Below are 16,619 nucleotides of genomic sequence, written 5' to 3' on the forward strand. Positions count from 1 at the left end.
GTGCCCTGACCAGGGATCAAACCTATAACATATTTGGTATATGGGACAATGCTCCAACCAACTGTCCACTCAGCCAGGGCTAAATAAGTATTCTTCTATTTTTTTTAATATGCTTTATTGATTATGCTGTTACAGTTGTCCAAATTTCTTTTCCGTTTGTTCCCCTCCATCCAGTGACCCTCCTCCCTCCAGTTGTCCCCCCCCCTCTTAGTCCATGCTCATTGGTTGTGCATATAGCTCTTCTCAACATCTTCCTATCTACTTCACTCCCTCCTACTATGCTTCTTAATTCCTGTACCATCTCCTTTCCTTTCCCCTCTTCCCCCTCTCCTTTCACATCTCCCCAAAATATTCCTCATTCCTATCATTCTTTTCCCACTCTCGTTGCCTACTTAGTTTGTCTTTGTTTTGGTTCCCTAGCTTCTGTTGTGGTTGTTGTGATACAGTTTTCATTTTAATGTTCAGAGTTTTGATCCTCTTCCTCCTAAACAAGTCCCTTTAACATTTCATATAACAGTGGTTTGGATCTGATGAACTCCTTCAGTTTTACTTTGTCCTGGAAGCACTTTCTCTGCCCTTCTATTCTGAATGACAACTTTGCTGGATAGAGTAATCGTGGCTTTAGGTTTTTGCTTTTCATTACTTTGAATATTTCTTGCCAGTGCCTTCTTGCCTGCAGAGTATCCTTTGAGAAATCAGCTGATAGTCTTATTGGGACCCCTTTGTATGTAATTCTCTTCTTCTCTCTTGCTGTTTTTAAGATTCTCTCTTTATCGTTAATTTTTAACATTTTGATTATAGCATGTCTTGGTGTGGTTACCCCTGGTTCCAGTTTATTTGGAACTCTGTGCTTCCTGGACCTGTAAGTCTATTTCCTTCCCCAAGTTAGGGAAGTTCTGCTTCATTATTTTTTCACATAAAATTTCAATTTCTAGTTCTTCTCCTTCACCTTCTGGCAACCCTATCATTCAGATGTTGGCCCGCTTATAGCTGTCCCATAGATTTCTGAGCCTCTCCTCGTTTTCCTCACTTTTCATTTCCTCTTTCTGCACTGGTTGACTGTTTGTTCCTCCCTATGTTCCGATATTTTTATTTGACCCCTGGTTTTCCTTCCCTCACCACTAGTTTTGTATGTGTTTTGGTTCATTTCAGCAGGACTAGCCTTCATTCCTTCCCCATTTTGTTTAAGATTGGCTATTAGGTCTGTATGCATTCTTATAACCAAAGCTCTGAAGTGTGCCTCAGAAAGATTTATTATCTGCTACATCGTTAGATTAGATATTTGCTGTCTGGTCAGCTGCATCACTGGGATCTCTATCATGATTTGTACCATCCTGACAGTTTTGTGTTTACCTTTGCTTCCTGGGTGGGGCTGTCACACCTCCTATGCTATAGGGGGCGGAGCCCCATGCACTCTTCACAACCAGGTAGTGCTTCTCACCATGCTGTGGCGTTTTCTGCGGGGGTGGGGGTCCAAGATGGATTCCTGTCATTCACTATCCACTGAGAGACCAGAAGCCTCCTCCTCTGTCCCCACCCCCTCTGGGCCTCACAGCCCAAGGCAATGGGGGTCTGCCTTCCCCAGCACTGGAATCGCAAACTGACAGGTCTGGTCTGCAGCCGGGGATGCTTCCCCGGCGCTTTTCACCTCCCCTTAAATATGGGTGTCTGTGCTTACCTCTGTCCTGCCACTGTCACCACTGTTGCCGCCGCCAGCGCAGCTTGACCTCTCCTCCCCAGCTTCGCCCCTCCTACGCGTCTGGAAGAGCACCACTTCTCTATAACTTCATATGTTGGACTTCCATTTATTTTCTGGAACTTCTGGTTATTTCTGGTTTTGCGGTAGTTGTATTCCTTCTTAGTTGTGGAGGGAGATGGAGCGTGTCAGTCTAGGCCTCCATCTTGGCTGGAAGTCCAAGTATTCTTTTTTTGAGAATTTTTATTAGAAAATTTTCAGTTTTACAATGATATTGTTAATGAGATTATTTTTTATAAATACTTTCTAAGAAGTTACAGTACCGTATTTCTGCCAGTTGTGGAAGCTGTACATTTTAGGAAATATTAAATTATAATAGTAATTTTATAAAAGGATTAGATGCATTTCAAAAAAAGACTGATTATTAGCAAGATAACATATTTTTAAGCCTTTTTTATGTTTTAGATATTAATGTTTCAGGGACTTTTATAATTTCTTTAAAAAGACCCGTTATTTCTGGAAAGCCTAGGAAGGTACAACTAAGAAAATTAGAATCATCACAGTCATACTACCAAGAAACAAATATAAACTTTCATGACTACCCTATCAAACTTATGTATACTTCATGTGGGCTCAAATCATTCACCTACCTTGAAACCTGCTTTTTTATTTTTATTTTATTTTTTGAAGTATGATTTATTAATTATGCTATTACAGTTGACCCAGTTTTTTCCCCTTTGCCCCCCGCTGCCCCATACCTACCTTCCCTCTAGCAGTCCCCTCCTCCCTTAGTTCATGTCCAGGGGTCATGCATATCAGTTCTTTGGCTTCTCCATTTTCTTTTTTTTTTTTTTTTAAATATATTTTATTGATTATGCTGTTACAGTAGTTCCAATTTTTTCCCCTTTACTCCCCTCCACCCAGTATCTCCCTCCCCCAGCATCCCCCCCCAAGTCCATACCCATGGTTCGTAAAAAATAACTATCCCTCCCTCTCAGATATTAAGACCCTTTGTAATCTTGTAAAGGACAATGGGCGAAGGTCTCAAGCTCCTCTAGCTGCTTCAAGCTGGACATGGTCGTCGTCCTACCTACCCTTGGGTCCAGAAATCCCTAATAAGAGTGGGGGTGTGGAGGGGAGGGTGGCCTTCCCACATGGGGAAGGATCGTGCAGACTCCAGGTCAGTTGGCTGTCTCCGGACAACGGCGTGCTTGGTTTAGCAGGCTGGCATCCTTGTTGTGTTCTGGGGGCAACAGATTTGGCAAAAAGGGTTAAAAATCATCATTCAATCCATAACTACTAGGTGGCAAAAGGCAGGGATTAATTTTTCAATGTTCCACATTAGGAGGAAAAAAAAAAAAAAAAAAAAAAAAAAAAAAAAAGGGCTTCTTTGGAGGAAGGTGTGCTAGGCACATCTCTCCTGTCCAAAACCCTTTTGCCCATTTTATTTAGTTTGGGCTGAGGGAAATAGTTTCTGTTTCCCCCCTCTCAGACCTCTGGGCCCTTTCTGTCCAAGCCATTAGGATAGAAAAGAGAATTCAGTTTTAAAGTGAAGCCCACAGACCACCCCATTCTTCACCAACTCAGCCATTTAGTTCAGCCAAACTGTTGAGTCTCCGGAGGCAGCGCTGCAGAGAGGATTAAGTGAGGCTTATGCGTACAGACAATCACTCAGGTAATGCGGTCATAGGCTTATGCCCTTTGAAAACAGAAAACACATGTTAATTTATGTAACATAACCAACAAAAAAGTCTCTAAATCTGTAAGACTGTCTTATTGGGAAGACATACAGTTGCAAGGCACTTGACATTCTACTTGCCTGCAACTTGAATCTCTTTGGTGATATCACAGATATGGTTTAATTTTCAAGTGAAACCATTTTTTAAATGAGAAGAAACTTTTAAGACGGTTAGCTGCCCTACTTTACAGTCTGCCACTGATCATTGTGATTTTCCTTGAATACTGATTTTTCTCCCTAAGATTACTCTCCTTGTCTTTAAAGGGACTACATTAAGTCCATTTTTAATTTATCCTGTTCATTTGCATAAGCTTAACAAGAGCAGCAAATGATCACTTATGATCTTTAGTTCTGTTTTGCTGGAACTTACCCAAGGAACATTTAGGGTGGCCCTCAGTCTGCTCTTCAGTGCACAGAAGCTGGGCCACATACCTGGCATTCATCCTTGCCTGTACACACCTGTCCTTTCCAAGTCTTTCTGGTTTTCCATTGTGCCTTAAGGTCCCTTCTAGCCATCTTTCAGGAAAACAACCTTCGTTCCTTCCCTGGAGAGATTGCTGTGGACCGCACAACCAACCATGGCAGCAGGCCTTTTATTTCGCGGGCTTTTATTACCTTTGAAAGTCATTCCCAGTTCGTTAGGGCTTTTTGGTAACAACATGAGCCCAAGCATGTCTCCTTTAGGCTTGACATTCCAGTCAAAGGCTTGTTCAGAAAAAGGAACCTCTATTAACAACTGGTCTTATTAGGTCTATGCAAAGAAACTTAAGTCATTACTTACTTGTTTAGAATGCCAAACTCTGGAGAGATCAAATAGGGAGAAAAATATACAATGTGAAGGAAAATCTTTGTCCTAATATTCACTGAACTGGCATTTCCATTCTTCATATTTTCATTTTCCCCCACTAAAAAAAATTTTTTTGTTTGTTTTTCCATTACAGTTGTCTCTCTTTTTTTTTTTTTTTCCCCTCTTGCTTCCCTGTATCCTGCCCCTCCCTTCCCCCACATTCAGTCCCCACTCAGTTGCCCATGTCTGTGGGTCATTTATACATGTTCTTTGATTTTACACTTCCCCTTCTTACCCCCTTTTCTCCCTCCCCCCTCCCCCCTTGTTACTGTTAGTCTACTCCTTGTTTACATACCTCTGGTTCAATTTTGCTCATTTGTTTGTGTTGTTCATTAGTTTCCTGTAATAGGTGACAGCATAACATATTTTTCTTTCATTGCCTGGCTTATTTCGCTAAGCATAATTCTCTCTAGTTCCATCCATGTTGTTGCAAATGGTAGAAGTTCCTTCTTTCTTTCTGCTACATAGAACTCCATTGTGTAAATGTACCACAGTTTTTTGATCCACTCATCTACAGATGGGCATTTAGGTTGTTTCCAGCACTTGGCTATTGTAAATAGTGCTGCTATGAACATTGGAGTGCATAGGTTCTTTTGAATTGGTGTTTCAGGATTTTTCGGATATAATCCCAGTAATGGAATTGCTGGTTCAAAAGGCAGTTCCATTTTTAGTTTTTTGAGGAAATTCCAAACTGTTTTCCATAGTGGCTGCACCAGTCTGCATTCCCACCAGCAATGCACCAGGGTTCCCGTTTCTCCGCATCCTCTCCAGCACAAGTTGTTTGTTGATTTGTTGATTATGGCCATTCTGACTGGTGTGAGGTGGTATCTCATTGTGGTTTTTATTTGCATCTCTCTGATGGCTAGTGATGTTGAGCATATTTTCATATGTCTATGGGCCCTCTGTATGTCTTCTTTGGAGAAGTGTTTGTTCAGGTCCTTTGCCCATTTTTTAATTGGGTTGTCTGTCTTCTTGGTGTTGAGTCGTATGAGTTCTTTATATATTTTGGAGATCAATCCCTTGTCTGAGATGTCATTGGCGAATATATTTTCCCATATGGTTGGTTTCCTTTTCATCTTGCTGATGTTTTCTTTAGCTGAGCAGAAACTTTTTAGTTTGATGTAGTCCCATTTGTTTTTTCTTTCCTTTATTTCCCTTGCCTTAGGAGATATATCAGTGAAAATGTTGCTACGTGGGATATCTGAAATTTTCCTGCCTATTTTTTCCTCTAGGACTTTTATGGTATCGTAGACAGCATATATGTGGGTCATTCTTTCTAATCCATTCAGCTACCCTATGTCTTTTAATTGGAGCATTTAATCCATTTACATTTAAGGTTATTACCGATAAGTACTTATTCATTGTCATTTTTCCCCTTTGTACTCGTGTTCTTCTCTGTCTCTCTCTATTTCTTTATCTTCTTAGAGCAGACCTTTTAGCATCTCTTGCATTGCTGGTTTGGTGGAGATGTATTCTTTTAGCCTTCTTTTGTCTTGGAAGCTCCTTATTTCACCCTCCATCTTGAATGAGAGCTTTGCTGGGTATAGTATTCTAGGTTGTAGGCCTTTGTTTTTCATTGCTTGGAATACTTTTTGCCATTCCCTTCTGGCTTGTAGTGTTTCTGCTGAGAAATCTGATGATAGCCTTATTGGAGTACCCTTGTATGTTATTAGTTGTTTTTCTCTTGCTGCTTTTAGGATCCTCTCTTTGTCTTTGAATGTTGCCATTTTAATTATGATGTGTCTTGAAGTGGGCCTGTTGGGGTTCATCTTCATTGGGACCCTCTGTGCTTCCTGGACTTGCGTGACTCTTTCTCTCGTCATGTTAGGAAAGTTTTCTGTCATTAGTTTTTCAAAGAGGTTTTCTATCCCTTGCTCTTCTTCTTCTCCTTCTGGAATTCCTATGATACGGATATTATTACGTTTCATGTTGTCCTGCAGCTGTCTTAGAACCTCTTCAGTCTTGTTCAGTCTTTTTTCATTTTGTTGCATTGTCTGGGAGTTTTTGTGTAGGTTGTCCTCCAGCTCGCTGATCCGATCTTCTGCTTCCTCTAGCCTGCTTTTAATTCCTTCTACTGTGTTCTTCAATTCAGAGATCGTATTTTTCATTTCCTCCTGGCTCTTATTGATAGCTTCTATGTCCTTTTTCATGCTCAGGCAATTTTCTGTGAGTTCCTTGTAGTTTTTCTGGAGTTCTTTGAAGTTTCCGCTGAGCTCATTCAGCTTCTCCATAATCCATGTTTTGAATTCCATATCTGATAGTTCGCTCCCCTCTATTTCATTTAGCACTCTTTCTGGGGATTCTACCTTTCCTTTTGATGGGAGGTTGTTTCTCTGTCTCCCCATTTTTTTGACTCCTATTGTTTGTTGGTGCTTCTTGGAATGATCTGCACTTCCTGGATCTGCCTCTGGTGGCGTCAGATCATGTACCAGTCTGGCCCTAGGCAGCCTGTTGGAGACTTCCAGGGATCTACTGCTGTTGTCTGTCTTCTTTGATTGTTAATCTATTCAATCTGTGATTAGCTGTCAGGCTTAAGAACTGTGGGTGTGGCAGCTTAATTCCTGTAGGCAGGGCTTTTGCTTCCCCTCAGGCTGACGCCACTTGGAGGGGAATGGTCTACCCGCAGTACTGGGGATGAGTCAGCACTGGGACCCAGTCAGCTGCTCCTCCAGTTCTCCCCTCAAAGCCACCGTGCCAAATTCTCCCCAAGTGTCTCCAGTCCTCTCTGCCTTCCCTCTGCTTGAGCCCAGGGTAAGTGGTGGCCAAAATATTTTCGTATGTGATCCACTTAAGAGCTCTTTTTCTCCTGCTGTTTCTCTCCGGCTAGCAAGAAAGCCTGTGGCTTTTCACTTTTCACAGCTGATACTATTTTACTTTCCACTCTGTCGCTGTAGGCTGGGAAGCCCAGCTGGGGGTTTAGACCCTGCCCTTCTCAGGGGGAATCCCCGGCTGCTGAGCTGTTTCTCAGTCCCTTCAGCAGCCACCCGTGTGAGCCCAGCCAGCCCTTCCGCGTCTCCGCACTCCCTACCGGTCACGTTGTGATGTAGCGGCCTTTTCTGTCTCTCCGTGGTTATAAGACTTCTTTCCAGCTAGTGTTCCGTTGGTTATTCCAGATGATTTCTCCAAAATTAAGTTGTAAATCCAGACTGGTCCTGGGAGGAGGTTAGTGTAGCTTCCACTTACTCCTCCGCCATCTTGGATCTCTCCATTTTCTAAATGATTCTTAACGTCCCCCTGTTTATTTTGTACCTATCAGTTATGCTTCTTGATCCCTGCACTTTCCCCTTTCCCCCTCCCCACTGACACCCTCCATATGATCTCCATATCTATGGGTGTGTTCTAGTTGTTTGCTTAACTTGCTTTTGTTTTTTAGGTTCAGTTGTTGATAGTTGTGAGTTTGTTGACATTTTAATGTTCACAGTTTTGATCTTCTTTTTCTTAAATGTGTCCCTTTAACATTTCATGTAATAATGGCTTGGTGATTATGAACTTCTTTAGATTTACCTTGTCTGGGAAGCACTTTATCTGCCCTTCCATTCTCAATGATAGGTTTCCTGGATAGAGTAATCTTGGTTGTAGGTCCTTGCTTTTCATCACTTTGAATACTCCTTGCCAGTCCCTTCTTGCCTGCAGGGTCTCCCTTGAGAAGTCAGCTGATAGTCTAATTGGGACCCCTTTGTACATGATTCTTTTCTTCTCTCTTGCTGCTTTTAAGATTCTCTCTTTATCTTTAACTTTTGACATTTTGATTATAATGTGTCTTGGAGTGGTTCTCCCTGGGTCCAGTTGTTTTGGAACTCTCTGTGCTTCCTGGACCTGTAAGTCTATTTCCTTCCCCAAGTTTGGGAAGTTCTGCTTTATTATATTTTCACTTAATTTTTCAATTTCTAGTTCATCTTCTTTGCCCTCTGGCAAGCCAATGATTCTTATGTTGGGCCTTTTATAGCTGTCCCAGAGGTTTCTGATCCTCTCATCCTTGCTTCCCGTTTCCTCTCTTTGTACTGGTTGACTGTTTGTTCCTTCTCTATGTTCTGGTTTGTTGATATGAACTCTGGATTTTTTTTTCCTCACCATCTGTCTCGTATGTGGTTTTGTTCCTTTCATTATGAGTGTTTTTCGATTCTTTCTCATCTTTTTCCAGATCTTTTGTTAATTCTGTAAGCCACCTGAGAACAATGACCCTGAACTGAGCCTCCGATAGGTTTCTTATTTGTTCATCTGTCAGGTTCTTCATCTGTTGCCTGGTGAGCTGCGCCACCGGGATTTCTATAGTTGTCTGCCTCATTTTGACAGATGCGTTTTGTTTTCTTGGGCCGGCTATAGGGGGCAGTGCCTGTGTACTCGTCACGACCCAGCGACCGGCGCCGTTCCACAACCTTTCTCGCTGCGCTGTGGTGCTTTGTCGTCACAACCCAGCGACCAGCGCCTGTCCTCAACCTATTTCGCAGCCCTGTGGTGCTTTGTGTGGGGGCGGGGGTCCAAGATGGATTCACACAGTTATTCCGCTAGGAGACCGGGATCCGTCCTCCCGCCCTCTGGGCGATGTGGTGGCTGCTTTCCCCAGCGTTGGGGTTGCAAGCTGCCGGGGGTTCGACTGCAGCTGGGATTGTTCTCCCTGCCGCTGGGATTGTTCTCCCTGCCGCTGTCCCTTGTGTGACCTCAAACAGCACCGCCCCCTTTCGCTCTTCCTGCCTACCCAAAGGGCGCCGCTGGTTTATAACTTCATACGTTGGGCTTCCGTGTAGTTTTATTTTCTGGAATTTCTAGTTATCTTTTGTTTTGAAGTAGTTGTATTCCTCTCTAGTTGTAGAGGGAGACCGACCGTGTCCGTCTAAGCCTCCATCTAATTAGTGTTTTTTTTATTTCTGTCTGGTTCTTTTTTATGCTCTTGAGGTCCTCACTAAATTCATTGAGCATCCTTATAACCAGTGTTTTGAACTCTGCATCTGATAGGTTGCTTGCCTGCATTTTGTTTAGTTCTTTTTCTGGAGTTTTGATCTGTTCTTTCTTTGTCTCCTCATTTAGGCAGACTCCCTGTGTTTGTTTCTATGTATTAGGTAGAGCTGCTATGTCTCCAAGACTTAGTAGAGTGATCTAATATAGTAGGTGTCCTGAAGGGTCCAGTTGTACAATCTCCCCTATCTCCCAAGCTGGATACTTGAGGTATGCCTCCATGTGTGCTATATACCGTTGTCTTGTAGTTGAACCTTGATTGCTGTTGGCACATCAGTGGGAGGGCTTTACCCAGGCTGATCAGCTTCAAGGTTTGGCTATGACCACTGACCACTGACCTCCGACCACCTTGAAGGATCAGCTGTGCAGGGGCTGACTCCACATAGCAGGTCTTCCTTCAGCAAGGCTCTGGTGCCTGCTAAGTCTTCCTTTTTAGTGTCTCGCTTGTGGAGGTGGTTGGATCATGGTGCTTCAGTGGGGCCTAAAACTAACTACTGGGTGCACTGTCTCTGGGGCCTCGCAGGAGGTGCAGGCTAATGTCAGTCACCACTTGTGTCCTGTGAAGGGCCACCTGGGAAAAGGTACAAAGTGATCTGCAGATTGCTGCTACTTGTGCTGGGCTTACAGGTGCCCAGGCAAGGCCAAGCTGTGAACCAAGGCCTCCTGCTGCTTGTGCCAGGCCTGGGGCCACTTAGCAAGAAGAGAGGTATGGGGCTTACTGAGGCCAGGCGATGCTTATTGAGAAAATTTAGAAAAATATGAAGCATGAACCAAGACAAGCCATTTATATGGGGAAGTCACTGGAAACAGCTTGAGTGCGCCCAAAAGTTGGGTGGGGTGAGGTCTCTGGAAATCACAAGGGTGAAGCAAACAGTATGAACTAGATTGATGGAATCTCAGATATGGCACCTGCCTGCTGCCTCTGTGGGAGTAGGGCTCAGCAAAGGAACGATGGCCTCTGGTAGCACTTCTGTCTAGGATAAAGCTGTCCCTCTAGCCCTTGCCTTGATGCCAGACAATTCAATTCCTCCCTGTATGTCTCTGGAGCCTTTCAAGCTCCTGTCCCAGTGCTGGAGCTCAGAGGAAGTGAGTGTCCGGACCCTTTAGGAGAAACTGCCTGGGACTCCAGAAGTTTCTGTCTTCCTCACCCTCAATCCGTGCTGGTTTTTAGAGTCAGAAGTTATGGGGACTTTTCTTCCTGGCACTGGAACCCTGGGCTGGAGGGCTTTGTGTGGTGCTTGGACCCTTTCCTCCACCGGGGGGGATCTCCACAGCTCAGATATCCCTCCTGATTTTTACCTGCCACACTTGGGTGTGGGACTAGCCTGTTCAGTGTCTCCACCTTTCCTACCAGTCTCAATGTGGTTTGTTCTTTAACCCTTTGAATACCATGCATAATTTGAAATTTGGATCAACATGAGAAAAAAATTATATTTATATGTAACCTGAGGTACCAAAAAAGAGAACAAAACATAAAATATGAATTATTCCATTGTTAATTACATTTATAGCCATCGAAAAAAGAGTCGCTGGGAGCGACGCTGGCACTTTTGGGAAAATTTGTCAACGTTGCTCACAGCAACGTTGGCACTCAAAGGGTTAATTCTTTAGTTATAGTACTTGCACTCAGCTCAATTTCTGGCAGTTCTGAATTATGGTTTTTCTGTAGGTTAGTTGTAATTTTGTAGGAAGTGAGGACTGTGTTTACCTACGCCACCATCTTGGCCAGAAAGAAGTCCTCTGATGGTGTTTTTAATGATGATATATTCTTTATTCCATTGGAGGCCCTTGGAAAGACATTTGCCAGACTTTCATCAATGCTCTATTCTTTAAATTTCTATATCTGTGGCAGAATTAATTTCATATGGGTTAGAGGGTATGTATCAATAAAAAACATCTGCCTTAATAAAAGCTGAAAGGAGAAGTAAAAAATCTTTAGGCTTGCAAATAAAGAAGGGAATTCCAAGCTTAGAACCAATGGTACTTCTGTGATGTTTAACGTTTTAATTTAAATCATTTTGGGGAATTTTCTTCCTTGGTATCATTACATTAAAAATAAACAAACGTACCTAATCCTTAAAAACTTTGTAATTATAGTTAAAAAGCAAAGTGGATATAATGATTGTGAGAAATATGACAAAGTGGTATTAAGAAATTGTGTAAGTCAAAAAGAAAACCAAATACATCCATAAATTCCTCATACATAAGGACAAAGGAGGAAATAGAATCAGCTTATAAACACTTGAAACTTGTTCAAATTCAGTAGTAATTAAAAAAATTTTAAATCCCTTTTTCATCTAAATTGGCAGAAATTTTAAGCATTAACATCCAACTCTTGTACAATTTAGAGGAGTCTTCTTATATGTTCTTTATAGGAAGTAAGTGGCTACACTCTCTCTGGAATGAAACTTGGTGGTAAGTATGATATGTCTTAAAAATCAGCATATATTTTAACCTACCCCCAAGATAACATTTGAGAATAATTTCTACAGCATAATCTGAAATGTAGACAAATATTTCTGCATGAAGATTTTTATTGAAAGGTTGTTTTAATAGAAGCCAGCTAAGTGTCTAGCATTAGGGGAGTGGTTAATTATAGCTTATGATGAATAATCAGCAGCCCTTAAGACAATATTTAAAACATGTTTCTAATGGCATGTAAAATTCTTTCAGAGTTAAATGAAAAAAAGGAGGTTTTAAAATTGCATATGCAGTATGAACTCAATTCAAAAAATAAAGACTGGATAGCAATATGCAAAATGTTAATAGTAGTATTTGCTCCTACAAGATTGGATTATGGATAATTGATGAAAGTTACTCCTGACTATATAATTAAATTGATCATTTCATAGCAGACTTAAATAACTTTTGCTCTCTGTTGTTTTAGGTAATATTAAGATCTTATGTGTTTCTATAGCTTGGAAACGAAGTTGACAGAAGTTAACTTATATTTAGTTAATAGAAAGCAAAAAGCAGTTGTCAATGTCTTAAAGTGCAGCTATGTATTTTAATAAATTCCATATGTACTGCAAGAGGAAATTGGTTTCGGGGGTAGTTAGCTTGCCTTGGATGAGGTAGATTAACGTTTTTTACACCATGGTACTCTTGTTTATTGATTTTTTAAAAGATATATTTATTATAGTATGTTTCTTGATGAAAGAATCTTTAAAATGTCCATTTTTATTTTTATAGTTTGTGCAGAAGCTTATAATCCTGATGAAGAAGAAGATGATGCAGAGTCCAGGGTATGTAATTTACTGAATAAAATAATTTTAAGTTATTTCTGTATTGAGTAAGGAAAATAATAATAGAAAAGATGTTAACAGGCGTATAGTTTAACAGGAGACATAATGGAATTATTTTGACCATTTCTTTTCGTAGTCTTATCTCTTGATAGCTTACTTCTCCTTCAGGTTCTGTAGAATTTCTTTTATCCAGAGGCTCTCTTTGGCTAAAGGAAGGATAAATATAAAACCTCTCTGCAGTTGTGGTTTTATTTCCTTTGCAAAAATACAGCTTTCTCATAGCGATAATTTATTTTTCTTAGTATTTCTAGTAAAGAAAAATACTGGGAAGAGCCCGCTGCTCCTACTAATTTATAACAACAGAAGCTTACTCTGAAATAAACAAAAAATCAGAGTAAAATGACATCTAAAATGTTAGTACAGCAGTTGATATTTTTTAAAAATCTGTGAGTCTTAATAGTTTGTTCAAAAACTGATTTCTTGGAGGTCCTAATGTTTTTGTAAAAATTTGTTCACTTTGGTTTGAAGCAAATTTTTAAGCTGTGTTCTTCAGCTCCATTCTCTTATTATTTGTTTAGTAAAAAAGTAAACTAAATAAGAGGTTACTGTGCCTGGAGATGGAAGTAATAATTTACCTTTTTTTCTTTTTTGAGTACATACTTTAAAAAAGTCCCCCTTTTCTATTTGGCCTTTAAAAATATAACAAAAATCTATTTGAGCTTTCAAAAATGCTTCAGTAAGATTGGGTTTTAATATGGAAAAGCAGATATAGCATGCCAAAGTCACTGCATCAGTAAGCTCCCCGAAATATATGTAAAATCCAGTGGTAGCATGATGAGGAGTCTTATATGACCAGAAGATCTTCAAGGAACTCCCATTTCACTCCCTACCATGGAAAGTCCCAGCAGCAGGGTTGGGGGAAAAAATAGAAAATGAATAAGGAACAAGGAAATTAGTATAGAGAGTAGAGTTGGCTTAGCTTGAGGGTTCTGGTGAAGTAGAGCATTTACAGGTACACAAACGTTATCAAAATTTTGGTTTGCCCACATGGCACCCTGGGTGGGAGCCAGCTCTATTTTGAACCTAGAAAGTTATTTTAATAATGGTGACCTGGTATCCCCAACTTTTTCTCTCTGAGGATAGAGCCTCTCAGCAGGCAAACATTTAAGAATGCTTTAGCTTGAATGAATATCATGAAGTGAGAAATAACTTTGTTTTGTGTTATTAGTTAGTCATCCTTGCTTAAAGTAAGGAGTAGTGAATTTTGGTTGACATGATTTAGTTAATACCCAAATTTTAAGTCTCTTGTATACAATGAATTAGTAGTCACCAAATCTGTTTTTTCTGTGTTCATGTGTCGCCTTAGAATCTAGTTTTGAGATGAATATATTAGTGAGCAAAACTTTACATATATCTTACCCTTATAGGAGAATGATAGTCTTTTGAGTAGTATATAAATAGTACACACATAAGTAGTATACATATACTGTAAATTTCCTCGATTCTTATTGGGCCTATGATTTTCATTAATTTTCAGCCATCTGAGATGGGTTTGAAGGGCTCATTTTCATTTCCCATTTTAAGTTCTGATATATTCATGGGCACAGAACTCACCACTGCTTGATTCTGGTTGCTCTGGTGGTGGGGCTGGCTGGCTGAAGAGGGGAGGCACCAGTCTATTATCTCCAGGGTCACTCTTAAGGTGAACATCAGAATAGGAAAAGGTGGTTTATAGGTCTCTAGGAGATCAATTTGTTGCCTGCTGCTTTTAGGATTGTCTTTTGCTTAACTTATTTTATAAAAGTTACAAACTACCAGAGTTCATGAAAAAATAGACCATTTAGTCCAAGTCAGTTTTGCCTTCTCTAATTTAAAGGGACTCTGGAGAGTTGGCAGGCAGGCCATACTTAACACAGAGCATCCTGTTGGTTCTTCACATCTTCCTGGAATCAAAGTTAGTAAGAATATAGGACACTGGTTTTCTTTGAGCTGTTTCTAAAGTGAGCACACCAGGACTGTTGGATTCATTTGCTCTCAAATCCACATTCTTGGTGTGGCATGGCACAACTGATACCTCCCTTTGGAAGGTTGCTCCCTGTGAAGGTATTTACATACATTGTGCATAAAAATGCATCTAATGCACTGTACATGTAAGAATTTACTTGCTTCTAGAGACTTTACCAAATTTCAAGGGAAAGAGCTACATCCCGAGTAAGAATATTAAGAGAGTATTAAACAGAATAAAGGCAATCTCTAAATTTTTAGTATATCTGTTGTCACCTGTTGTCCTGTTCTATGTTCCCACTAGCTGGGAGCTTGGGTGTCTTTAGTAATTAGATAATCACAAACCCTTACAAAATGTAACTTGCTAACCTGGAGGAAAACACTCCTTTCAAAAACGTTCAAGTGCTATCCGAAAAACTAATTTGAAAAGATATATGCACCCCTGTGTTCATTGTAGCACTATTTACAATAGCCAGGAGATGTAAGCTACCTAAGTGTTCATCAGTAGATGACTGGATAAAGAATATGTGGTACCTACAGGGTGGGGAAAAACCAAATTCAGTAAGTACATGAAACACAGAGTTTATTCTTGTATTATTATTTATTAAATATTGTATTATTTTTCATATGAACAACTGTAAACCTACTTTACCCTCACCCTATATATACAATGGATATTACTTGGCCATAAAAAAGAATGAAATCTTATCATTTGCAACAACATGGATGGACATAGAGGGTATTATGATAAGTGAAATAAGTCAGATAGAGAAAGGCAAATACCATCTGACTTAACTTATATGTGGAATCTAAAGAACAAAATAAATGAATGAAAAAAACAGGCAAAGACTCATAGATACAGAGCACAAACTGATAGTTGCCAGATGAGTGATGGGTTGCAGGGCTGGATGAAAATGATGAAAGGATTAAGTACAAATTGGTAGTTACAAAATAGTCAGAGAGATCTAAAAGTACAGCACAGAGAATATAATCAATAATATTGTAATAATTATGTATGGCGCCAGGTGGGTACTAGTCTTACGGGGGGAATCACTTCATAAATTGTGTAAATGTCTAACCACTATGTTGTATACCTGAAACTTATGTAATGTAATATTGAATGTCAAGTATAATTGAAAAACTAAAAAAGAAAAGCATTCAAGTGCTGTATTAATCAAGTGTACCCCCTCCCTCAGACAAATTGTATTATATTCTCCTACTTAGTGGGCTCGTAGGTATCTAGTCGCCTAAAGCAAACCTCAGCACTAACAATTCTTCCTTCTAACATCCTACTAGGAAATTTGATCCCTTAAAATTAAGAAGAGTAGACTGATTGTTTATTGATTTATTTGGTGTTTGCTTTAGATTATACATCCAAAAACTGATGATCAACGGAATCGATTGCAAGAGGCTTGCAAAGACATCCTGCTCTTTAAGAACCTGGATCCGGTAAGATAAATTTCAATAATAGAAATGGTTTTTGCACTATCAGTGTAAACAACTATCCAGGGTTTTAGATTTAATTTTCTTTACAAGCTAACATCACCAGGTGATTTAAAGGCCCTATTGTGGGTGCCTGCATGTGCGGTGGGTTGTAGTATAGGGGAGGAATATTTGCATTGAGCTTGGTAGGTCCACTGCTGTTAGAACAAGGAGTAAGCAGGCCTGCAGTTTGTCTAGGGGAAGACATTATCTCATCCCTCAAAGTTACTAGCTACAAACATCCCTGAGAAATGGCCCAGCTGAAGAGAAGTTAGGACCTTGCATTCTCTGTAAACCCAACTGGAACAGGCAGGGATGTGCAGGGCCCATGGTGAATTGCCTCCCTCCTTAGCTGGGAATAGTAACTGTATCTAATGTGTAACTCTTAAACATATTTTAAAAGTAGCATCTTACTTGGCTTTAAAGGTAGTGGAATTTTTTGTTCTTTGTTAGGATTTTGAAATCTCTAGTCTTTGGGGTGTATTTCTAGAATACCCTCTCTCAGTATGAGTGAGCAGTGCTGCTCACATTTTGCCCTGTTCAGCTTCTGTCATGACAGATTATGCTTATCTGTTGCTATGTGGTCATTTGGGCAAGAATCCCTGCTGCCATGTTTCAGATGTGAAAACTGAGTTAACCTTTGCTACTTTCCTC

The 16,619-nt window shown here is 40.3% G+C and overlaps 1 protein-coding gene across 1 annotated transcript in view; it reads left to right on the top strand.

The window, feature by feature from the left end:
* The window catches only part of PRKAR2B (protein kinase cAMP-dependent type II regulatory subunit beta), a 118,293-nt gene that overhangs the window by 63,353 nt on the left and 38,321 nt on the right, over window positions 1-16,619 (top strand). Inside the window, exons 3-4 of the mRNA XM_090287338.1 lie at window positions 12,427-12,479; window positions 15,849-15,932. Coding sequence (XP_090143464.1) covers window positions 12,427-12,479; window positions 15,849-15,932 — 137 coding nt within the window. The remainder of the gene's footprint in view (window positions 1-12,426; window positions 12,480-15,848; window positions 15,933-16,619) is intronic.

Source organism: Furipterus horrens, unplaced genomic scaffold (assembly GCF_987537825.1).
Source record: "Furipterus horrens unplaced genomic scaffold, mFurHor1.1.pri manual_scaffold_9, whole genome shotgun sequence".
Classification (NCBI taxonomy): domain Eukaryota; kingdom Metazoa; phylum Chordata; class Mammalia; order Chiroptera; family Furipteridae; genus Furipterus; species Furipterus horrens.